The 25,508-nt window shown below is 38.6% G+C and overlaps 1 protein-coding gene across 2 annotated transcripts in view; it reads right to left on the minus strand.

Annotated features, from left to right (window-relative positions):
• Positions 1–25,508, minus strand: part of cylda (cylindromatosis (turban tumor syndrome), a) — a 44,635-nt gene that overhangs the window by 14,785 nt on the left and 4,342 nt on the right. The window contains exons 2-6 of one of the 2 annotated variants that reach the window (XM_017693224.2): positions 21,192–21,820; positions 16,210–16,515; positions 13,724–13,829; positions 8,810–8,905; positions 6,477–6,593 (exon numbers count right to left, since the gene is read on the minus strand). In XM_017693224.2, the coding sequence (XP_017548713.1) occupies positions 6,477–6,593; positions 8,810–8,905; positions 13,724–13,829; positions 16,210–16,515; positions 21,192–21,683 (1,117 nt within the window). In that variant the 5' untranslated portion in view covers positions 21,684–21,820. The remainder of the gene's footprint in view (positions 1–6,476; positions 6,594–8,809; positions 8,906–13,723; positions 13,830–16,209; positions 16,516–21,191; positions 21,821–25,508) is intronic. The other variant, XM_017693225.2, reaches the window with a different exon arrangement.

Below are 25,508 nucleotides of genomic sequence, written 5' to 3' on the forward strand. Positions count from 1 at the left end.
AAACACTAAGTTTTTAAGTGATCTCACTCCATCAGTGCTTGGAGAGTTTGAATGTAAAGTCACATTATTCTCCCTCTGGTGTTAAATAAACAAAGTAAGAAAGTAATATTTTGAGCCCATCTACGATAACTGCTGTTTTGAACAGGCTTTTGTGAATGAAATACATTGTAAAATTTTGTAGTTTATAGCTTCTGAATACTAAATACAGAACTGAATACTAATGTAATGAACAAGTATTTGAATAATGAAATTATGCAGGCCAGCCCTATACACTACTTAAAGAACCTTTCCACATTGGTACAACTGCAAAATGAATCATGTAAAAGGAATAGTTTGGCAAAAAAAATCAAGTTTATATTGTTTTCCCTTTACCCCAAATGTACTTGATCAGCCACGTTGGTTGGTTGATGTTTGAAGTTTGCTTCTTTAATTTTGCACTGAAGCCAGTGCAAATGCCACTAATGCCACCAACAAATGATGCACATTTGTCCAAACAAACAAAAAAAATTACAAATGTATTTTTTTCTGCACTTTTGTCCATTTTACAAGTAATCAGTATAGTGCTAATCTGAAGTTTTTTTTTTTAACTTTTTTTTTTTCTTAACTACTACATTCATAGCTCCAGCAAAACTAAGAAGGAAATGCCAGGCCTGATCATTGTACGTTTGGGGTAAATGGGGAAAATTGCTTAAATTTCATCTTTTTGCAAACTGCTCCTTCATGTCTTTTAGAGCAGTACACATTGAGAAGGACAGCTGAAATATGGGGAATGGTAAATATGAGAAAATGATGGTAAGGAAGAAGCTGGCACAAAAAATAAGATGAAACGTGAACCCACAGACATCACTATGCAACAGCAAAGCAGTGACCCATTTAACATGCAACCCACGACAATGCCATCACCCTTCCTGACTGTGACCACATTAACCCTTCCACCAGCACCACAGCACACCTCGAAATGTTTCTTCATGCAGGTGAGGGATGCAGCGCAAAGTGAGGATGACAATCAGAAACATTCACTTACGTCATAGTGATTCACAAACCCACTGTGACGCAAAGGCTGAGACCACTGAGAGGTGCAATATGCGTGCATGCACACATATACAAAAATTCAGGGTGGAATCAATCATCATTTGCAAAAGGCTTTTACCAGAACATACAAGTGTATAGTATTGCCAGATCCTGTGTTGTTCATTAAAAGCAGACAATGAATTGTTCAGTGCCAATCAATAAACCTACAGTCTGACTGAAGCCAGAACCTTTTTTTTTTAACCATGGCAACACTGCCTAGAATTAACTGTAAAATAGATTTGTAATAATCTGTCAGATTATTTAAGTAATATGAACATCATAACACTTTGTCTGGTAACAGCCATAAAAGTGATCCATTAAAAAAGTGATTCATAAAAGCCCTCTGCTTACAGATCGATACCGACATTCACTCTGGCTTATTTTAGATATGGGAGAAGTAAGACTCTTAGCAGCAAGTTCCAATAGCAAATAAATAAACTCACACTAATAAAATAATGTTCAAGGAACAAAATGGGACAAATACACTATATGTCCAAAGGTACCCAGACACCTCTTCTAATTAGTCCAGTTATCTACTTCAAGGTGCACCTACTGCTGGCAGAGGTGTTCAATTGCAAAAATGTTTGTATAGAATTTTAGCTTGTATAATCTCTATAGCATTATCACACTCGTATAAAAGCTTGCATAATCTCCAGAGAGAAGCACTGAAATTCTGGAGCAGCCATACATGACCAAGCTCACCACGTCCAATGTCCAGCATTGGCTACAAGGTTAAAAAGCACCCCAGTATTGGGCTGTGGAACAATGGTGCTGCATTGGTACCGCATTTACCTCCTCTGGAGTGAAAATCTTTGGGGGTGAGTTGGAGTGGTGTTTGTGATCCAGAACTGATCATCCAACACCAGTATCTGACCACATTAATGCTCCTGTGACCAAATGCAAATCAAATTCTCAAAGCAATGCTCCATCACAGAACAGCAGAAGCTGTTACTGCAGCAAAGGAGGGACAAACGTCCTATCAGTACAGTCGAATGAAAAACTAATGCTGAATGCAGAGGTGTCTACAAACTTTTGGACATATAGAGCATGTATATTAGGGGTGTAACAATTCACAAACTTCTTAATTCCATTCAAAACGATATAATGGCTTTGCAAAAAAATGCGCCTGAAAATGTGTCTAATGTTAATTGTGTTAAGCTTCCATTCCAAGTTTATAAAAGTATTAAACTGTATAAAAGTACAAAATTTCAGACTTTCAACAATTATTCGACTTAGTCGACTAAAACCGACAACCAAATTAGATGTTAATTAGTTGGTGATGTCATTGCGCATCTTTCTCGCGCTCATTAGGAACGTTTTGACATTACCGCTCACCGGAGACTTAACAACAGGGCAATGGCAGACTCAAGAACTAAATTCTCAAAAGTGTGGTAGCTGAGAAAAAAAGGTTGTCAGCTGTGCTATTTGTAAAGCCTATTGTAAAGCCTATTTTTAAACTGCATACCAGTACACTAAATAGCGCATATACCATTAGAAGTGCACTCGTTAGTGTAGTGTGTGAAATACAGAAGTGTGTGGTTTCGGACATGGCGATAGTTAATGTTGATTTCCGTCCTACTTCATGTTATGATTTGTAAAATTTGTATTTTGAAATGCAGGTTCTCTGGTATAGTTAATGGAGTTTGAACAGAAAAGCAAGTAACTATTATTCTTCACAGCGACCCAGTTTACAAAAAACATTTACAATTTAAAAAACTGCATCGTTGTTTTAACATCGAGACCGCCAGTGTGTTCAATTTCGGTGAACATTGGAGACCGTTCGCAGTTTTCTGTTCTCCACACACGTTTAGCTCCACTCGCAATCAGTTTCAGGGCGTAGTTCTCAGTGGACATACAGAGCAACTGGACGAAGGGTTACCGCTGAAATTAAGTGTTTATGCAAAATCGTTCATTTAACTGTTCATAGAGAACAAGGTTGCCACAAGCATTCGCCATTTTCCCATCCGCTCCATCAGAGCACATCTCCTCTGCAGTGGTATGAATATATGCTCTCAGAGGAGATCAGACCTCTCAAGGAGCACAGAGAGATGCTGATTTCCTCTGTTTCACTAAGGACCTGTGACTTCAGAATCTAGTTGCAGCAAAGTGTAGACAGAAAACAGAATGCACAGACTGCACAGTTTAAAAGTAACGTAATTTAAATTTTCATGGAATTTTTTTACTTGATTAAAAGAAAACTGTTTTAATTCAAACAGTTTAGGAAAAAAAATATGTTGGAGTTTTATTCTTTTTCAATTCCAATGAAGTTGGGAAAAACATGTAAAACATATATAAAAACTATATAAAAACAGAATACGATGATTTGCAAATACTTTAACCCATATTCAATTGAATACACTATAAAGACAAGATATTTAATGTTCAAATGGATAAACTTTGTTGTTTTTTTGCAAATATTCACTCATTTTGAATTTGATGCCTGCAACACGTTCCAAAGAAGTTTGGACAGGGGCAACAAAAGTCTAGGAGAGTTGAAGTATGCTCAAAAAACACCTGTTTGGAACATTCCACAGGTGAACAGGTTATTTGGAAACAGGTGTCATGATTAGGTATAAAGGGAGCATCCCTGAAACGGATGGGGCATTCTGTAATGGATATTACCACATGGGCTCAGGAACACTTCAGAAAACCATTGTCAGTGAACACAGTTCGTCGCTCCATCCATATATCAACAACACCCAGAAACGCCGCCGGCTTCTCTGGGCCCGAGCTCATCTGAGATGGACTGACGCAAAGTGGAAAAGTGTCCTGTGGTCTGACGAGTACACATTTCAAATTGTTTTTGGAAATCATGGACGTAATGTCCTCCGGACCAAAGAGGAAAAGGACTGTCCGGATTGTTATCAGTTCAAAAGCCAGCATCTCTGATGGTATAGGGGTGTGTTAGTGCCCATGGCATGGGTAACTTGCACATCTGTGAAGGCACCATTAATGCTGAAAGGTACATGCAGGTTTTGGAGCAACATATGCTGCCATCCAAGCAACGTCTTTTTCAGGGACATCCCTGCTTATTTCAGCAAGACAATGCCAAGCCACATTCTGCACATGTTACAACAATGTGGCTTCATAGTAAAAGAGTGCGGGTACTAGACTGGAGTCTAGACCTGTCTCACATTGAAAAATGTGTGGCGCATTATGAAGCGCAAAATACGTCAACGGAGACCCCGGACTGTTGAACAACTGAAGTTGTACATCAAGCAACTATGGGAAAGAATTCCACCTACAAAGCTTCAACAATTAGTGTCCTCAGTTCCCAAACACTTATTGAGTGTTGTTAAAAGGAAAGGTGATGTAACAGTGGTAAACATGCCCCTGTCCCAACTTCTTTGCAGGCATCAAATTCAAAATGAGTGAATATTTGCAAAAAACAATAAAGTTTATCTATTTGAACATTAAATATCTTGTCTTTGTAGTGTATTCAATTGAATATAGGTTGAAAACGATTTGCAAGTCATCATATTCTGTTTTTATTTATGTTTTACACAACGTCCCAACTTCATTGGAATTGGGGTTGTATCTTTTGTATTAGCAGGACAGTGATTAAAACAGTGATTTCTTGAATGTTACTCATCTTTGTCTTCACTGTTAGTTAGTAAATGCATAAAACAACCTTAAGCTAAATTTAAAACCTAATAGCTACATAAAAGATACACTATATTGCCAAGAGTATTCAGTCACCCCTCCAAATAATTAAATTCAGGTGTTCCAAATCACTTCCACAGGTGCATAAATCTTAGGCATGCAGACTGCTTCTACAAAACATGTGTGAAAGAATGGGTCACACTGAATTCCAGTGTGGTACCGTGATAGGATGTCACCTGTGCAGCAAGTCCAGTCGTGAAATTTTGTCACTACTAAATATTCCACAGTCAACTGTGAGTGGTATTATAACAAAGTGGAAGTGACTGGGAACGACAGCAACTCAGCCACAAAGTGGTAGACCATGTAAAATGACAGAGGTCAGTGGATGCTGAGTCGCATAGTGTGTACAGGTCGGCAACTTTCTGCAGAGTCAAACGCTATAGACCTCCAAACTTCATGTGGCCTTCAGATTAGCTCAAGAACAGTGAGTACAGATCTTCATGGAATGGGTTTCTATGGCCAAGCAGCTGCATCCAAGTGCGATGCAAAGCGTCTAATGCAGTGGTACAAAGTGCTGCCACTGGACTCTAGAGCAGTGGAGACGTGTTCTCTGGAGTGATGAATCGTGCTTCTCCAACTGGCAATGTGATGGATGACTCTGGGTTTGGCGGTTACCAGGAAAATGGTACTTACTGCATTGTCTGACTGCATTGTGCCAAGTGTAAAGATTGGTGGAGGGAGGATTATGGTGTGGGGTTGTTTTTCAGGAGTTGGGCTTGCCCCTTAGATCCAGTGAGAGGAACTCTTAATGCTTCAGCAGACCAAAAGATTTTGGACAATTTCATGCTCACAACTTTATGGGAACAGTTTGGGGATGGCCCCTTCCTGTTCCAACATGACTGCACAACAGTGCGCAAAGCAAGGTCCATAAAGACATGGATGAGTGAGTTTGGTGTGGAAGAACTTGACTAGCCTGCACAGTTGAGTCCTGACCTCAACCTGATAGAACACCTTTGGGATGAATTAGAGCGGAGACTGTGAGCCAGGCCTTCTCGTCCAACACCAGTGTCTGATCTCACAAATGTGCTTCTGGAAGAATGGTCTAAAATTCCCATAGACACACTCCTAAACCTTGTGGAAAGCCTTCACAGAAGAGTTGAAGTTGTTATAGCTGCCAAGGGTGGGCCAACATCATATTAATCCCTATGGATTAAGAATGGGATGTCACTCAAGTTCATATGCTTGTGAAGGCAGATGACCGAATACTTTTGGAAATACAGTGTATTTGGTAATGTAGACATTCATAATCCAAATAATTGATTTTTCGTTGCAGTAATCAACAGCTTATTCGACTATCAAATTAGTTGTTTGTTGCAGCCCTACAGCACAATGCAATACATTTTGATACCATATGGTGCATTTTATTGTAACACATCTACTGTATACATATAGTAAAGGTACAACAATTTGAATGCAATATACAGTGTATCTATGTTTTCTGAGTATTCCTCATGTAGGTGCACACCCACGCTCAAGGGACTTATTTTATTTTTTCGTATGTTTTCGTTAATATTTAGACACGTCAGATTTCTTCTCAGGTTCTTTTGTCAGATGGCTGGCACAGTAGTCAGTCGGAAAAAAATCTAATCAAATTTTGACCTCAGAATCAAACCTGAAAATACATGCATCGTTACACCCCTAAAACAGACACAAATAAAACTTGTGCTTGGATGTGGAGTACCTTCTAGATAGGACCTTGCTGATAAGATCCACTAATCAGTTTACACATGATCACTGATTACCTTCATCTATGTACCATGTGCTTTTGGATTTGGACTGGGCTGGATGATCGACAGAGCTACCATTTAGCGTATAATAAAACTCAGACTTGCTTCTGCTGGCAGCCTGTAGACCTAACCCTAAATAACACATTGAAAACAATGAGTAAGTGTGTGTGTGTGTGTGTGTGTGTGTGTGCGTTTCCAAAAAAAAAGATATATTTGGATAGTATAATTCAGATTCATACTTAACTTACCACTGACTTACATTTAGCTAAACAGCAATTAATTCACCTTGATGTTTACTAACACAAACCTGGCCCTAAACTTAATCTCAACCCAAATCCTAAGACTAACCCTCACCCTGATCCAAATCCTAACCCTAACACTGTTGAGCATCAACTAAGCTCCACCAGATAGTTTGCTAAAAATCTGAACATCTGTACAGAATTTATAGGTTTTAGTTTACTACCCAAAACCGAATTCCCCTTTACAAGACATGTCTGTTTTTTGTTTCTTTAGTTTTGCATATAGCTACAAGGTTGATGTAGCAAACAAGTAATGGAATACACACCACCAACTGAACGTTTAAATCATCACACACTTGTCTCACGTAATCTCAAAAAGACTTGCTCAAGATGTTTCTAAAACTGTATGATACTGTCTTCTAAAAACGGACAGAAGTATGATACATGACTAAAAACAGTACTGGCAGTTATCATGGAGCCTGGACGTTATTGCTAATTTGTCAAAAGTACACTGTATGGTGTCAGAAATCATATAAGTCTATGTCTTTCACATTGTGCAAACTTGGCATGCAATTTGCATAATGCTAATTAGTGGTTTCAAGCCTCCTACTTCCTTGTTGACTATATTAGTGTTGTAGGTCCAGTGCAAAACTAAAGAAACTAACTTCTTAGTCAACAATGTCATGGCTGATTACACCCAAAACTACATCCTGAGTAAAGGGAAATTTATGTAAATGTGGTATTACTTTATGTCAGAGTGTAGCCTCCACTCTTTGAGCAGGTTGATCTTGTCCACTCACCATGCACATATAATTTAATCTCAGAGTGATATAACTGAGAAGCTTGCTGCACTGTCAAAATAATCAAAATAAAACATGGATATTATTAACTGCAAAACTAAAGCAAACAAGATAGAGTCTGAACTATACAGGATGGATTATTTAAGATGACTGCTCAACATAAATGTCAGTAAGTGAATTGGATTTCACTGCTTAAGCTCTCTACCATAGTGTGCAAGCTAGTTTGCTGAACATAGGTCCAGGAAACAGATGTCAAAACCAGTAAACAGATAATAAAAGCATGCGTCATAGATAACTAACAAAACTCTTTAAGGGATTTCAACAAGAGATTTCAGAACATAACATTATTTTTTTACTTTATTTTCTTAAAAAATGACAAACAGAGAAAAGGAAGAGAGAGAGAGAGAGAGAGAGAGAGAGAGAGAGAGAGAGAGAGAGAGAGAGAGAGAGAGAGAGAGAGAGAGAGAGAGAGAGAGAGAGAGACTGCTGCTTTGGAGACATGCTGTGCACAGATAGCTCATTATATCCACATCAGCTCATGCTTGCTCAGGAGAAAAAAGAAGTTTCAGCAAAACCTGACAAGAAGAAAGCCCCAAAATAACCCACCCCCACAGAGCAAAAGAACATCCAGATGACATTCCTGACAATGCCAAAAGTTAGATATATTCTAAGGATGAAGAGATTTCTCAACCAACTTTTATCGTACTTTATTTTCCTGAATAACTTTAACAGGAAACTCACATCAAATAAATGAATTGAAAAATTGACACTTACTTGGTATCACGGGTACATTTAGATTATAATTGACATTTATTTTAAAGGTACAGTTCAACCCAATAGCAGTAATTGGGCTAATAAAAAATGCTAATGCCTTTAAGGGTCATCTTTTATTCACCGTTAGCAACATCAGCACAGTTCGAATGAACTATCAATTAAACTAACATGCATAAAAACAGCACATTTGAGATGACACTAGAGCAAAGAAAAAGACTACATACTTTCTGCAGACAAACTGAAGTTCACAATCCTGCAGACAGACTGCTTTAGGATGTAAGGGAGGCTTTGGCAGTGTGCTGACTAGATGTACTTACTTCCTCTTGGTATGATCCACTTCTCGCATAGCTTTCAGTTTAAACAAAGGCAACTGTTCAACTTAAAACCGATGTCATTCTTTAACTTTTTAAAGAAATGAATACTAAATAATGTTGCACTAAAATCAGATTTGTAGCTTAGAAGGGTATAGAGGTAATGTGTAAAATGGACACAAATAAGGTCCTAGGGAGACTGGGGAAGAAGCAGGCTGTGGTACCTTTGTTCTTTGGTTTGACCTGGCTGCCAGACTTATCAGCACTCCCTCTTGAAGTAAAGCTGGGTTTGGACAGCCTCGGGTCCTGCATGGAGTACTCTGTGAAATAAAGACACATGCAAATGCATGGCTACACTTCAGTAACTCATTCTAGCATCCGAAACAGGTCAGATTGGTGTCAACTTCAGTGAAATCACTGAAGATCTCCAAAATGACCATATCATACTTAATTATGTCAAATAATGTCAGAATATCAACTTTAAAATTTAGTATAATCGTACATTTGTTAATTGAACTAGCATAAGGCTGCATTCAAACAGCTAAGTGTATTCCATATCTGAACCACAAAGAATCCATCTGTGACAAGTTTTGCAGAGAAAAGTGGACACCATCTAGCAAACCTCGATGATAGCAATGTACAAGATGGTACATATGCAAGTGATATTTTCTTTTTCAATAGTTTATCCTGACTAAAGTGACACATCATGACGAGCTTTTCCGCCTATTTAAGTACAACCCCAATTCCAATGAATTTGGGATGTTGGGTAAAACATAAATAAAAACAGAATACGATGACTTGCAAATCCTTTTCAACCTATATTCAATTGAATACACTACAAAGACAAGATATTTAATGTTCAAACAGATAAACTTCATTTTTTTTGCAAATATTCACTCGCTTTGAATTTGATGCCTGCAACACGTTCCAAAGAAGTTGGGACAGGGGCACATTAACCACTGTGTTACATCACCTTTCCTTTTAACAACACTCAATAAGCATTCGGGAACTGAGGACACTAATTGTTGAAGCTTTGTAGGTGGAATTCTTTCCCATTCTTGCTTGATGTACAACTTCAGTTGTTCAACAGTCCGGCGCCTGCGTTGTCGTATTTTGCGCTTCATAATGCGCCACACATTTTCAATGGGAGACAGGCCTGGACTGGAGACAGGCCAGTCTAGTACCCGCACTCTTTTACTACAAAGCCACGCTGTCATAACACGTGCAGAATGTGGCTTGGCATTGTCTTGCTGAAATAAGCAGGGACGTCCCTGAAAAAGACGTTGCTTGGATGGCAGCATATGTTGCTCCAAAACCTGTATGTACCTTTCAGCATTAATGGTGCCTTCACAGATGTGCAAGTTACCCATGCCATGGGCACTAGCACACCCCCACACCAGTGGACAGTGGTTTTCTGAAGTGTTCCTGAGCCCATGTGGTAATATCCGTTACAGAATGATGTCGGTTTTTACTGCAGTGCTGCCTGAGGGATTGAAGGTCACGGACATTCAATGTTGGTTTTATGCCTTGCAGCTTACTTGCAGAGATTTCTCCAGATTCTCTGAATCTTTTGATGATATTATGGACTGTAGATGATGACATCCCTAAATTCCTTGCAATTGTACGTTGAGAAACGTTGTTCTTAAACTGGTGGACTATTTGCTCACACAGTTGTTCACAAAGTGGTGATCCTCGCCCCATCCTTGCTTGTGAACGACTGAGCCTTTCAGGGATGCTCCCTTTATACCCAATCATGACACTCACCTGTTTCCCATTAACATGTTCACCTGTGGAATGTTCCAAACAGGTGTTTTTTTGAGCATTCCTCAACTTTCCCAGTCTTTTGTTGCCCCTGTCCCAACTTTTTTGGAATGTGTTGCAGGCATCAAATTCAAAATGAGTGAATATTTTCAAAAAACAAAATGTATCCATTTGAACATTAAATATCTTGTCTTTGTAGTGTATTCAATTGAATATGGGTTGAAAAGGATTTGCAAATCATTGTATTCTGTTTTTATTTGTTTTACACAACGTCCCAACTTCAATGGAATTGGGGTTGTATTAGTCTAAGTTGGTTTTGTTGAAGTATGCTGTTGTACCCACTAATAAAGGATAAATGATCAAGTGTGATGTTTCAGTTTTGCTGTCTAATCAACAAGTAAAACCAGCAAGCGCTCCCCCTTCTGGATGTTTACAGACATAGGCACCCAACAAGCATTCTTCAAGTGATAATAATCAAACGCAAATTTATTTATTTATCTTCATACATGGAAAAACATGTACATTGTTCTCTGACCCAGTATGAACTGTAAAGTATTCAGTCACACATTAATTCTTTTGACATAAACTGACTATAAATTGCTTACTAGACCTTTTCAATTCTTTAAAACACACGTATAGAGAAAGTAAAACTGGTTATATCCACCGTATTTTAAAAAATAATAATGCACAAGAGTTTGATGACACCCCACATGCACAACACTACTAATGGCTTTGAAATTATCTAGGGAAAACAATGTAATGTAGGCATGATTTTCCATAGCTTCATTCTGAGGCAAATAAGACGGAGCCTGTAAGCAGCCTGTTTTTAAATCTCAGAAACTAATGACAATGCAAGACAGGAAATTTGCATGCAATCTCTCAGACAGAATGACATTATTTCTTGAAATCTGCCGAACAAACAGAAAAAAGTAGTTTCTTCTAAATTAACAGAAGACTTTGAAATACACATTCTACATGCACATTTTTAGGCTGCATTCTGTAGGCCTACACAACTAAGAACTCTCCAGTCAGTATGAACACTTCTGTAATGCAGTAACACATTTATCAATTTTTTGCACCTTCAGAATGAAACACATCTTACATAAAACATCCTTTACATCGACACACGTGGATATACAAACTGATAAATCATTTAGCAAACAGAGGGAACAGACAAAGTTGAAGCCACACACAATTTTGAAAACTAGATGACAGCGCTTCTGTTTGCAGCCTGTCGACACACAAGATCACCTGCACAGATGCAACATTTCTACCCCCATCACACAGAAACACACACCACATCAGCTCTCTGTTACATTTAAGAACTGATCAATAGGAAAATTTTGTTATAGACAATGATGCCATTTTTAGTTACTGTTTTAGCTAAATAGTGCTTTACTTTGAATAGTCAAATTTGATATTCAGTTCACAATTGCTGTTGAAAAACTCCAGTAATGGTAGTGCCACTTCCTAGTATTCTTAACAGTTATGTTGGTTTCTATTAAAGAGCTCTGATTTTGCCATTAGTTTTCCCTCATATAAAGGCATTTAAGTCTGAATACTTTTTGCATGTTCTTGTTATTTTAACCACGACTGTGTTTTTTGTGTTCTAGTTCAAGTATGTTTTCAGCCTGTATTGCTGTGAAGAGGATGAGCAGCTAAGAACTGCAATCAATCTCTGTGCAAAACATACAAACCTGAGACCATTAAAATCCTTATAAAAGGTCCAGTTTTCCTCACTTGTGTTAATTATAACAATAAACAAGCAACTTCAATCAATAGTAGAACTTTATTGGCAGAATTTATCTGTCTCTGTACGATGCCAATAATAAATTAATACTAAAATAATAATTAAAACAATTCACATGTCGTGGAAGATTCACACTCAGATTCACACTCCAGATTTTAATTAAGGGTAATTGCATATAGTTTTACCATGTAGAAATTACAGTACTTTTTATACATACCACCTGTTCCAACTTCAATGCATCATACTGTTTGGAACACAGGCCTTCAAAAGTGTTTGGGATTACACAAGAACGTGTACTTGCTTCATAAGTGTAAGCATAAGAGAGCTTTTAGCATCTACTCATGATTCTAGGCTTTTGGTTATCTATGGAGTTTGCTGTTTGTCAAAAAGAAGAGTCAAGGAACTATAAGGCTGAGAAACCATAACAGAACAATAAGAAACACTGGCCAAACCTTTGGCTTGCCAAAATCAAATGTTGATGAACATTATTAAGAAGAAAGAAAACTGGTCATAAAGGGACTGGTCTTCATGCATTTGGTCTAGTTTCAGAGGTGATTAAAACTGATTACAAGTCCAATATATACGTTAGGCCAAGGAACACCACCATAGCTGATGACAGAAGCATTTCATTATAATGAAGAAAAATCCCCTTACACCTGTCCAACTGATCAGAAGCACTCTTAAGAAGAAAGGAGGGATTTGTCAATGACTACTGAACACATAAATCTTCACAAACAGAAGATGCAAACAGATATGTAAAAATCCCCCTTATTTATCTGAGAATGTGCACTTTAACCCTGTGTACATTGTTTGGGTAATATTTAAAACTATGGCCTACAAAGGCAAATAAAATATATGGAGAGCACTGTTTTTGGAGTGGGCTTCTCATAATCATTACATAATACAACAAATAGAATGGAAATTGGGTCTGTTTTCATCTGTTGGGATTCAAATAGATGGACATAAAATAGTAGAAAAGTAGAAAATTTAGATAAATTTTTCTAAAACAAAAGGTTTTAAATGTTAACTGGTGGTGTAACATTTAGGGGCAGTGCTGAGTAATGTTTGTTTATTTGAGCTCAAACTGTGTCTGTCAACAGCTTCAGGTACACAGAGTTTTATTAATTTTTATAGTTCATACTGCATCATAAACCAAACTGACGAGTTCCTGCAATGTTCATAAACACCTGCATGCAGTCTGAGGTAGACAGACATTTAGAGTATATTAGTATAAAATTGTAGTAGTCCTCATGACTCCAGTTCTAAACTAAAGAAGCCAACTTTGGTCTCCAGTCATGTCTTAGCTAACAAACTAAATCTAGAGTAAGTGGGAAAATGTGTGCGAACAGTAAATTCTCTGACTGTCCCTTCCATGGCAACATACCTACACGCAAGTACAGGCACATGCATGGGAAACATGTTAAAGTGCTCTAACCTTTAACCGCAATGAGCACACAAACATGCTTTGTTTGAGTCAGGAATGGCTGTTCTCAACCAACAATACAAAGCAGCCTGTTAATTCACAGCTTGGCTGGAACTCATAGCACACAAACCCACACACCTCAATTCCATACCATCAAAATGACCAGTTCAGGCCAAACAGGTAGGTGAAAAAGCAAGCACTTACCTGGCATGACGTCACAGATGGGTACGAGACGGGTGTGCTCAAGACTGGCGAAATTACACAGCAGCTTCCCATCGATCACGCCGTCCCAGTCTCCAATAGGATTGTCCTGAGGGTGAGACGTACAGCACCCTATTACTGACACTCACCTAGCTCATCTCACACCCTACATTTATTGCTCAACCACCATTATTTAGGACCCCTTAATACATATACACACACAAACCCAAGGCTGTCTAGTTTCTATACACCTTTTCCTACACTCACCTATTCTAACAAAAAAATAGCAAGGGCTAACAAGACTTTCCAAAATCCTAATCTACTCTACTCGGTACCATTTATTTTGATACCTATTTCTCACAGGTCACCTATGCGAGTCCCTATAACACTATCCAGAGCATCTATATGAAAACTGACTGCTTCACTAGATCAACTATCCAAGCATTTGCTTCACACCAAGAACAAAATACTGATGAAATTATCCTATTAGCACTGAGACCAATCCAATCTAGGCTCCACAACTTCTGCTCAACTCAAAGGCAGTGTGTTGTATCTCTGGTCTGCTCTGTTGGCTGTATGTAGATCTAGTTGAAGCTGAAGGGCTGGGTCTAGTGGAGTGTGTGCATGCGATGGCGGTGTCTTGACCGAGTGTCTGGCAGCAGGCCACAGTGCTGGTCATACTCTCTCTTTCTCCCTCCCCTCTCATCGCTCCATCCTTTCATCCCTCCATCCGCCCTCCCTAAAGCGTGACTGCTCTTTTGTTTAGGCCCGACAGCGAGTGGGCCGCTAGTCAACGGTTACGGCGACAGCAAAGCACAGAGGGCAAGAGCTGAAGTAAAAACATCCCACATATAGTGCTCTCACTGACTGCATTAGTCAGTCATTACACCACACTACGACATTTGACAGAATGTTTAACAGAACATTACTGAAAAAAGCAGTGCAAGGATTAAGATAAAACATTTAATATTTGATCTAGTTTCAAAACAGGGGTTAAAACTGATTAGAAGTCAAATGTATGCATTAGGTTCACTCAGCATACAGATACAGCACAGATAATGCAATGTACAAGCAGTGCAATCCACGCTAACAATAGCCCGCTTAGCTGAGTGGCCGACTCACTAAATAAAGAAATGGCTGGTCATTTGGGGTTAACCTTAGTCTAATGTGACCAACCAGACAGCTTCTGCTTCCTCTCATACCAAATGCATATGAGACAAATGATTTCAGAGATTCAACAAAGTGGAAGTTGGCTTCTTATTCGAATTTCCCTTTCCACCTTAGAGAGTAAAGCAGTTACATTTAGGTGACTGTACATGTGCCAGATTGTTGTAACCATTGCCCATAGTTACATAGGCTCCACTGACTTCTTTCATGTTTTTGGAACTGGAAATTCACAGAACTGCTGCTACATTGAAAGTGGATGAGAAAATTTGAATAAAAAGCTTGCAAATAAGAAGTCAATTTCAACCTTATAGAAATTAAGATATGAAACAACATCTGGCAGGTCCAAAGGCCAGAAATTACACCATGATATACATTTTTGGCCATAGCACCCAATACTAATACACACGTCCATTCAAAAGTTAGAAATCTGTGGTCATATTAATAATTGCTGTTATTTTATTCAATCATATCAGACTGAAATACTATAAAGCTAGACACGAGAAGGTTTTTTATGTTAAATTTATATTTTTATAAATAAACCTTTGGGGAATAACGAAGTTATAATATCATAAACATTGCACAGTTATCTACTCAAAGTAGAGGTGCTATGTATGAATAACATTATTATTCAATAAATTCTTTGCACTTCAGTGGGTAAAGAGTCATTTGTTTGCTAATTGAAACTATTCAATTTGAGTCAACAGTCAGTCTTAATGGTCGGTGCAGTACAGTCCTACTGTTCCAGACAGCTATACAGTATGTTCTCAGTTGTATTTATCTGTATTTACTATGAGAAACTCTGGCTAGCTAGCTGTCTGAAGCAGCAGAATACATATTCAGCCAACATGGTCAAGTGTATAATGCATGCTATAATATAAAGTGTGTATAGCTGCCTAAAACCTTAATGATAATATAATATAATATAATATAATATAATATAATATAATATAATATAATCATGATAATGAATTTAGTACAACTTGATTCAAAGTTTCAATGTTTGTATCTGGGTTTAAATTAACATATAATTGGCTTCATGCTACTGAAAACAGTGATTCCACACTTTTGAATGGCGGTGTACTACTACTGTTTACTTACTACATTAAAACATCAATACAAATGGGCCTGCACATACTTATCTAAAGTGATGGGCCAGTAACTTCAAAACATATGACAGTCCAAACCAAGTCAAAAGACATAGATGCTGCTTCAACAGTCTCAGCAGCAAACCCACCCCCCCACTCCCCCCATATAAACCAAAAATCTTTTCAGGTTAGCACACAAGAGGATCTGAAATATAACTGAAGTTTTAAAAAAATTACCATATCAACACCGACATAATAGCCCAGTGTCTCGTTGCCAGGCAACAGGTCACAGAAGATGACAGTCCCTCGTTCGGGACCTTCCCGGGTCTGAACCAGCACACGTGAGTTGATCTCCAGTGGTGGGAAATCTCCTTCCCCTTCCAGGTCGTTATCCACTAGGGTCACATGATCCACCTCCAGCTCCTCATCCTCCCACAGCTCAAGTTTATCGAGCGCGACAAAGACTCCACACTCATCCTCACATCGAAAGAGCTGCTGGCCTTGATACGAACCCTCTGTGAAACCCTGACCACGACCTTCCTCCTGAGAGACAGACACAGATTGAGAGAGAGATGCAGAGAGAAGATATAGAAGGAAACAGACAAAGACACAGAGTGGATAACATTGAATTCAATACAGATAAATAAACACAACACTGCCAAAACCAAAAGGCTGCTATATGAAATTACTTACTTATCAGTGTAATATATACAGCATATAATACACACATAATAAAGCCAATTTACTAATGGCATCAAGGAAGAAACTCATTGTCCACTTTTTACAATCTTAGATTTACAGTATGATTCGAATACAAAGACCACTTTTAAGTGGTATTGTTTCCAGAGTATGTTTGTCATATATTTTACACTAATCCAGTTTATAAAAATAAATAAATAAATAAATAAAACTCACTGCACGTGCACTGCGGCACTCACCACCTAAGCAGGGGAATTTTTCACTTGCTCTTCCAGTATGCTCTCATTGTTCTTTGCTAGACTTTCTTTCACCATGGTATTTAAAAGTACAATGACAAAATGCTGGACAACCACAACTACACCTAATGACTCTGATAAGTTATGTAATGAAATGGAAGGTCAGGGCAGGGCAAGGAATACTTCTTTGTTTATTAGTTCACCTATTTATGACTGATGTATGATGAGCACATATGAAAACCTTTCTGATTAACAAATTTGAAACATAAAGAAGATGCACAGTGACTGAAAGACTTGGGTTTGCAGAAAATGTATAATGTTAACTTGGTCATTTGCTTTTGAACAGGAGTTTTTAAAAAGAACAGCAACTATGCATAATATTGCACTTGTAATTCTTGCATGTGTAAGGCTCACTCCCAACAACATAAATCATGAAAAGGGAAACTTCTACATAGTTGTCTACAATGCAGCTGGGAACAAAACTTACACTCAGTAACTGCACCTTACATACACTGTACCGCTGCTGTCAGAACACTACTGTTTACATCTGTTACTTGCACAGAACACTACTGTTTATATCTGTTCATTGCAATCTTCTAAGATTATATTAGGTGAATGGAGGAACAGCAAAGTAAGAATTTCATTGTGCAATGTAACTGCCTGTTCTGCTGTGTATATGACAATAAAACTCTTGAATCTTGAACTCTTCATAAACTACATTACCAGTGGTAAAGAGCAACTATTAGAGCTAGGCCATGAGGTCAGAGTAAAAGCTCTACAGTAAAGCTTCAAATAATTTCTGCTAGTACCCCTATGGGACTCTAGTAGCATGTAACTGATAAGATAATGGCACTTCACATATTCAAATATATTTACCCTGTGCGTTGCAGCTTCACAATAATAAGTTTCACAAAAATTGGTCAAAACCAATGGAAATGTGATTTGTTCATTCCTGTCGTTTTTTATTTATTTTATTTTTTTTATTTATGTTGGTAGTTAATCTAACATGGCCTTCAGTTCAGCTCTTGAAGCCCTAGTTCTACCTAAATACCATGGAAAATAATCCTGATTGGATTATTTTCCATTGGCCATTTCAAGAATTTAACTGTTCTACATTATTTTCCAATTAAAACAATGAAATAAGAATATTACTGCGATACCTGCAGAGTTTAAATACAACAAGCATGAGGATGATATTAAATAAGAACTAAAAATTAGACAGAAGAACATATTCTTTAGAAGGCACCCACTAAATAGAGAGGGTTCTGACAAAGCACATGCCCCTCACTCTTCCGCACTGTATATCCCACACTGCCAAACACACCTAGTGAACAGACAATTGTTGCTTCCATGTATGGGCTAATGTTAGGTCTACAGAAAATTAAACTGAACTCCTACAATTCACACTGTGCCATGCCTGGGATTCCAGTGGAGCTTCCACACAGAGAAATAGGGGAGCAGGCTGGATACATCATGTCCTGAACCCACTCCACCAGCCCCCAGTGCTGGACACAAATGAAGCATTGTCCTGTGGCACACCCTCTTTCTGCTAATGCTCAGAACTCGAACCATCTCAGCACTGACACAAATCTCTCCCTCACTCACCATCTGACACTAAAGAAGCTTCTACGTGCAACCAAGACAAAAACAACTGAGCCTTTAGTTCATTTTCAGCTTAGTTGTCACCTAAATGCATTTTTGCCTTCCGTTGCTGTGATACGGATCATTGTGTGTGAAAATTGCTACATGATATTTATTACATAATATTTATAAGTACATAATACTTATATTACCACTACTTCTGCTTTATAATTATCATTAGTGTTTGGTATTAAGGAGGATTTCCACCAATTTTTTCTGTCTTCATAACTTTTTTATAAGTTTTCTTTATAATGGGGGCGATAAGAGCCAGGGGTTATGATGTTTAGAACACATATATATCCATTTATTCACCATCCAAAACCACCAGTGAATCTACATGTGTTATGAGGTTTTATATGCAATGTTGATAATGGTAAAAAAGTGGAAATCTGAAAAAATGATATCTTTGGGGAACACTCAAACCCTGTGTGTACCCCTCTATGAATGTGTTTTACCAAATACATTTGAGGCCAAAAGCTTCTCAAGACTACCAAAAAACAATGACTCAGACATTAGGCAGCATTTTTGTTACCATTTCAAGTAAAACCTTCCTGCCAGGGTGCCTTTAGAGCCATTAACAGCGTCAGATGTTTGATTCTTACTCCTGCTACTACTGCTGCAAACAATTCTGACTTGGTAAGTTTCTCGAGAATTTTACATCAAATCACTCTAAATGGCTTTTATCTTAACTGTATAAATAAAAAGACAATATAATGAAAAACTCAACTTTAACGTCTGCTTCTACACTTGTCATACCTCTGCCATGGCCAATGTGTAGAAACAGCTGACCAGATATATAAGCTAAAGAAGTCTTACAAGATTTACTGGTCTTTCGTAGCTACTGCCATCTATAGGCATTAAACAGGTACTTCATCCACACTGACCGAACTAAAGCAGTGATCCCCAACCTTGGTCCTGGCAGTCCCCTGTGCTCTGATATACTTCTAATTAAGCAGTCTTCCCAAGCTGAAGTGGACGTTACAGCAAAAATACACTAAAATGCAAGACAAATAGTAAACAACAGCACCATGATTCAGTGATTAATCATAATTTTAGCACAGCTCTATATTATATCATTATAGATAAGGCCTAAACACTCCAGTTTAAAAGTTCACAAATGAATAAGCTCTCTAACCTGCTAGGGCTGGATGCTAGTTATGAACATTTGATATCCTGATTTTTATATTTCCCAAACGCATGAGGTATGAGATTGAAGTTAGCATTATTAAAATGACCCATGATTTCTGACTAAAGGACATCTTAAAAACTTGGTATAAAATATCTTGATTGGATTATTGTCTTTTTTTGTTTCTTAAAATTCTATTAAAAATGGAACCTTACATAGTACTGTAAACAAGTAAAGCCAGATTTACAGAAGAAAACTAAACATATCTATGATTTTATGGATTTAAAACTGTTATTTAAAAACAATCTTAAGCACCCATACACTGCTGTCAACTGTCTGATCTGGATACAATGATTAAAATGCACAAAATAAAATTAAAAACTAAAAGTAAACTGCTCGGCAAAAGCAACTATGCTGTTATATAGAGATTATGCCACGGATAGCATGCTATCAAATATATTGATGAAGCAAGTAGTAAGCAGCATGGCCAAAGGTTTCTGAACATTTCACAATATATATGTATATTTCAGCTTAAGTAAATATTTTTTATAGGTTAACAGTGGATTATTATTCTGGGAATTCTCCATTTTTAATAAACCCCATTTTTTCACACCCAAGTAAATCTGAAATACTTTCATTGCTTAAAAAAAGTAAAAAAACAAAACTAAACCATATGTTAAGCAAGCCCGTCAATATTGCTTTGTAACACTAGCATGACTGATCTCACAAAAGCGATGCTAAACTTTGTGTCACATCTAAATTTCCACAAGGCTAAAGCTGGCTTCTTATTGGACAGCTTTCTGTTCATATTTTCCATTCCACCTTATATGGAGAGGAATGTACTTTCTGGTACCTGTACAGGCACCTGAATGTAACTGCTGCATTAGTGAATGTGGAATGGGAAGATCAATAAAAAGGCAACTTCAGCTATCCTGCCTCCCGCTTCTCAGGTGGTACGAGAGGAAACAGAAGTGATCTGGTTAGCCATGCTAGGCTATGACTAACCCCAAAAGACTTTTTTTTTTTAAGATTTTTAAATCTGCTTCCTCAAACAAAATGGACTACTTCAGATGCAACACTCTAGACAGCGGAAGGTGATCCATGGACTGCTGCAATTTCATTTCCATTTAAAACGTGACCAAAACATCCCTGGCTCAGTGACCTGACTAAATGGGTTAATGTTAGCTTGGTTTGCACTATTTGTATGTTGCATTGTCTGTGCTTTATACACCAGTATAACAGCTATTTAGTTATAGTTATAATGTGACAAACATCCATGGCTCAGCAACTCAGCCACAGAGGCTAATATTAACGTGGTTTGCACTGCCTGCATAGCACGTTATCTGCATGTATGTGGGATAACGGTTATGACAAACCTCCATACCAGAGGAAGAATTTCAACTAGTATAGTGGATAAACCTGTATCACCCACCACTAGCTAACATTTGGTCAACTGGTACAAATGTCATGCTACCCAGCCCTAGTAGTCACCCCAGTGAGCAAGCCCCATTCCTCACCAGCAGCTCCACTCCGAACCATATGCCAGACAGCGCTCGATCAGGCAGCAGAGCCCCTTTGAACCTGACGACACCTGGTAAAGGCTCATCACCAGAGCGCAGCTGCACACGAACTTTGGAGCCACAGTCAATCTCACGGGCTCTGTCCAGGCGGGGCTTGTTGCACAGCAGGCCATAGCGTTCCTCGCAATTGGTGATTGGGAACAGCAGCTCAGCCAGCTTCTCGTCCAGCTCCAGCACATCGCGCTCATCCACACTCACCACCACGTTGGTCTGATCCAGGATACGCAGACTGCGCTTGCCCTTGCTGGGCGGCAACGGACGACCCAGGCTGTTGCGCTCCTGACACGCCTGGCCCAGGCTGCCGCGTGGGATGCGCAGGGTCTTCTGAGGTGGCTTCTCCACCACACATTCCTTAACCACCATGTAGAAGCGCCAGTCATCGCGGAAGCCGCCCGCCGGCTTCTCCTGGCTCCACAGCGCTGAGCTCATGGCTGCATCGCTGGCCAAGGGAGAGGCGACAGGAGCAGTCCGTTGAAAAGGTCGAGACGTGAAGCGTCAGTGGACGCAGGCGAGGTAGACTCTCATGACCTTTCAGTGGATTAGACACATCATAAACGTGTCAGGAGCTGCAAAAGAAAATATGATAATATTTCAAACTCAATATAAGAACAATCTGGTTGCAAATTAAGATATGATACATGCTAGTCCGAAGCAAAATCACAGGTTACAAATAGGGAAGTTGCAAAAGATGATTAAGCAATTTTGAAATGTGAATAATGAATGTAATTGTAGATGAGTGTAAAATGAGTAAAAAAAAGTTATAAATAAAAAATGAAAGTTAAATAAAAGCAAGAAAAAAGAAAGTTAATAAAGTAAAGAATGTCTTTTAAAGTGGTGTTGAAACCTCAAGGCAGATAATGACAGTGTAACATAAATTACTTCTTTTCATTCCCACAATTCTTGAAATATTAAATAAAACACATAGATACTTTAACAATTGTTATTTTTAAATGTAATATCTATAGGTTACACTGACAATAATCAAATATGCTAAACGTGACAAGTGAAATATACAAGTGTACATTTACTTCTGCAGTAAGAATGTCAGAGTGGCTAGGGAATGAGAAAGCTAGCACAGCAGAATTAACCATGATTACATCTCCACAGCGGCAGATTTAGGCCTTACACAATGCTGTTCTTCAGTCTTCCCACAGTGATATCCCTGACTAGTGCATTCCACTGCACAGACAGACATAACCTACTTTCAGCTGAACATCTGAGAATGAACAAAGTGAAAGTGAGAATTCAAACAGCATGAATAAGAAATGGACCCTGCTGCCCACTGAGAACATGTTTTATTGCTACTTGTGTCTAACAATAGCAGCAGCCAGCTGCCAAAGAGGAAAACCTGAATGATTACGCTGAGCAGAAATGCAGTGGCGTCAAACAAGTGTAAAAGCAGACCTATTCAGATGCTGCACCCAACAGATAAGCAACAAGCATGTAGACAAGCGCACACACACAGTAAGCTATAAGCAAGTCAGCATTTATGCCTACATTAGAGCTTATAAAATAATAATTAGAACTTATACAACATTTATATTTATCTGATTGCTTAGTACATCATTTCAAATATGTGTTGGGTTTGGGACAGGTTAATATTTCACATTTGGGTTTTCACCCACCACTTGGGTGACCTGTGTTTTCTCCAGCTTCAATGTTTCTCCTTACTTTGCTCTTCACTGCTTTCACTACTTTAAACTGTTTTCAATTTGCCATACTGATGTCTCCCACTCTGCACTGAAATCCAAGAGGCCCACGCTCATGAATCCATGTATCAGGTAAGGTTGAGCTTGGACAAAAATTCAGGTTCAGAGCAAAATTTAAGGTGCAATTAAAGCTGTAGTCTGCATCTAGGGATGGCATGAGAATGCAATGCAATCAGGGATAAACAGATATAAACATCTGCACTGGCCATTAGGACCACCTATTGAATGAATCGTGTGGCAAATTTAACAAATTTCAGTCAATGGAAAAGCATCTATGAGATTCATCATCACAAATGATCATGTTAGCTATCACAATGGTTGCAGTTAGCTACTGCAGTGGTCAGACGTCCCACAAAATCTGATCTGCTAAAATTAATTCTGTGTCTGAGCAAACAGATTTGTTGTAAGGGAAGAAAAATTCTGTTCCAAATGCAGCATTAAGCATAGCAGCCCAGCATCACCAAAACATATCTTCCAAAGGACAATAAATACAGCATCAAATACTGATTTTGAAATATCAGTAAAAAGCAAACATCTGTCCTATGGCAATGTTTTTCTAGGCAAATATCTGTCAATACCACTATGATCCTCATGCCTCCCTAATAAATAAGTCTGTAAAATGTGGTCAAAAGCACAGATTCAAAGACCATGATGCAGATACATTAGCATGGCACATAATGGAAAACAGAAGAGTTACTGCTCATCAGGTAACTGAGAATAACAAGAAAGAGGTCAGACTGCATCAGCAGGAACAGTCCATCTATAACTACACAGAGTGCGATATTTTAGAAGTGTTGCAGAGCATAAATCTCTAATTGCAAAGATAAATGCACAGTGTGTTTAGTAGGACAACAGGCACTACAGAAATGAGTCTACAGAGATGCAGAAATAAGTGATTGGTGAAGGATGACTCATTTGACCATTTCTCCACAAGTGGGTGAGTGCATGCGCAGCATACGTCAAGAGAACTATACGGTTCGCTTGCTTGAACCCCACAGTACGGGTTGTGGTGGCTAGGCTATGTTGTGCTTTAGCTGAATGGTTTGAAAAGTATGAAAATGATCTACATAATATGCTATGGCTTTTGTTGTACCCATATCTAAACCCAGTCAAATATCTATGGGAGATTTACAGAAATAAACACTGTTTACTTTTTATGTTCACTGTTTTTTTGCACAACAAAAACACACAAACGGCTACAGCATTTTAAGTTTTATGCGATACTTTTTTAACCCCACAAATGGGGACATTCCACCTCCACATTTAACCCATCCGTGAAGTGAAACACCACATACAGTGAGCACACACACACATACACTAGCACACACACACAGTGAGCACACTTGCCCAGAGTGGTGGGTAGCCCTATCCACGGCACCTGGGGAGCAATTGGGGGTCAAGGACACCTCAGTCATGGACTGTTGGAACTGGGGATCGAACCGGCAACCTTCCGGTTACAGGGCCAGTTCCCTAAACTCCAGCCCACGAATGCCCAAATGTGAGAAATGTTAATGTGAGAAAAGAACACTGCAAAAACACACCTTGGCAACACGGGCAAATGGTGACACTGGGTAGCTTACTTTTCATACCGGAAATGTGAAAGTAGCTCGGAAAGTCTCATTCTTCATATTAATGAGCTACTTTACACAGCAGAAGCAAAAGACAATCTCTTGCTTTTGACATTTGTTTAAAAAAACGGTAATCTTGGTCATCAATGCCAATGTCAGAGGCGACGATGGTTGGCCAGTGAGGGGCGAATAAATACAGAGGGTGGAAAAATTAACACACACTTATGGCACCCAAAAGACTGCCTTTGGGAGGCAAGAAATCATCAGTTTCGCACATTCAAATGAATTTACCGATGTCTGAATAAATGACACCAATTGTGCTCAGTATGTAAAGGCCTGTAGATACAATCAACAAAAGTGAGGAAATATCTTTTGGAAGCATGTTGTTCCAGCCATTTTCTTACTGTAAGAAAGACCAGCAGGAGAATTTTAAATATGCATCATCATGCAAGCTGCCAACTAATCACAACTAATGGCTTTTCTATAAATGGAACGCATGCTGGATGGGGTGAGGTTAAGAGTAAACTCAACTGTCCTCATGTGGTGAGAATCTCATGCAAGCACTGCTTACAGAGTTCTCATTCAATCACGCACACATTGACTCACTGAACATATGCATGTTCGGATTTCCCCCAGTGCTGGAGACCGTGTCAGTGAAGGTGCAGGGGATTTCACAGAGACTAACTCACCCCTCAGTCTTCCTGTTCACTCAGCACATGAACTGACTAATATTGCAACAAAACAGTGAAATGAGGCATGAACTTTAAAGACCTTTCCAAGATACACTTTGAATAGGTCTGTAACCAATCAGAGCTGTGCTTGTAATGTGCCATAATGAGGCAACAGGAGACCAAAATCAGCCCTAAATGTCATTTTTAATTTCACCTAAATATTACTGTCGCACAAGGTTGGAATGTAACGGAATGTAAGGACTGGGAATATGTATTCACAATACAGAAATTAAGTTTCTATCCAGA

This window comes from Pygocentrus nattereri, chromosome 25 (assembly GCF_015220715.1).
Source record: "Pygocentrus nattereri isolate fPygNat1 chromosome 25, fPygNat1.pri, whole genome shotgun sequence".
Taxonomy (NCBI): Eukaryota; Metazoa; Chordata; class Actinopteri; order Characiformes; family Serrasalmidae; genus Pygocentrus; species Pygocentrus nattereri.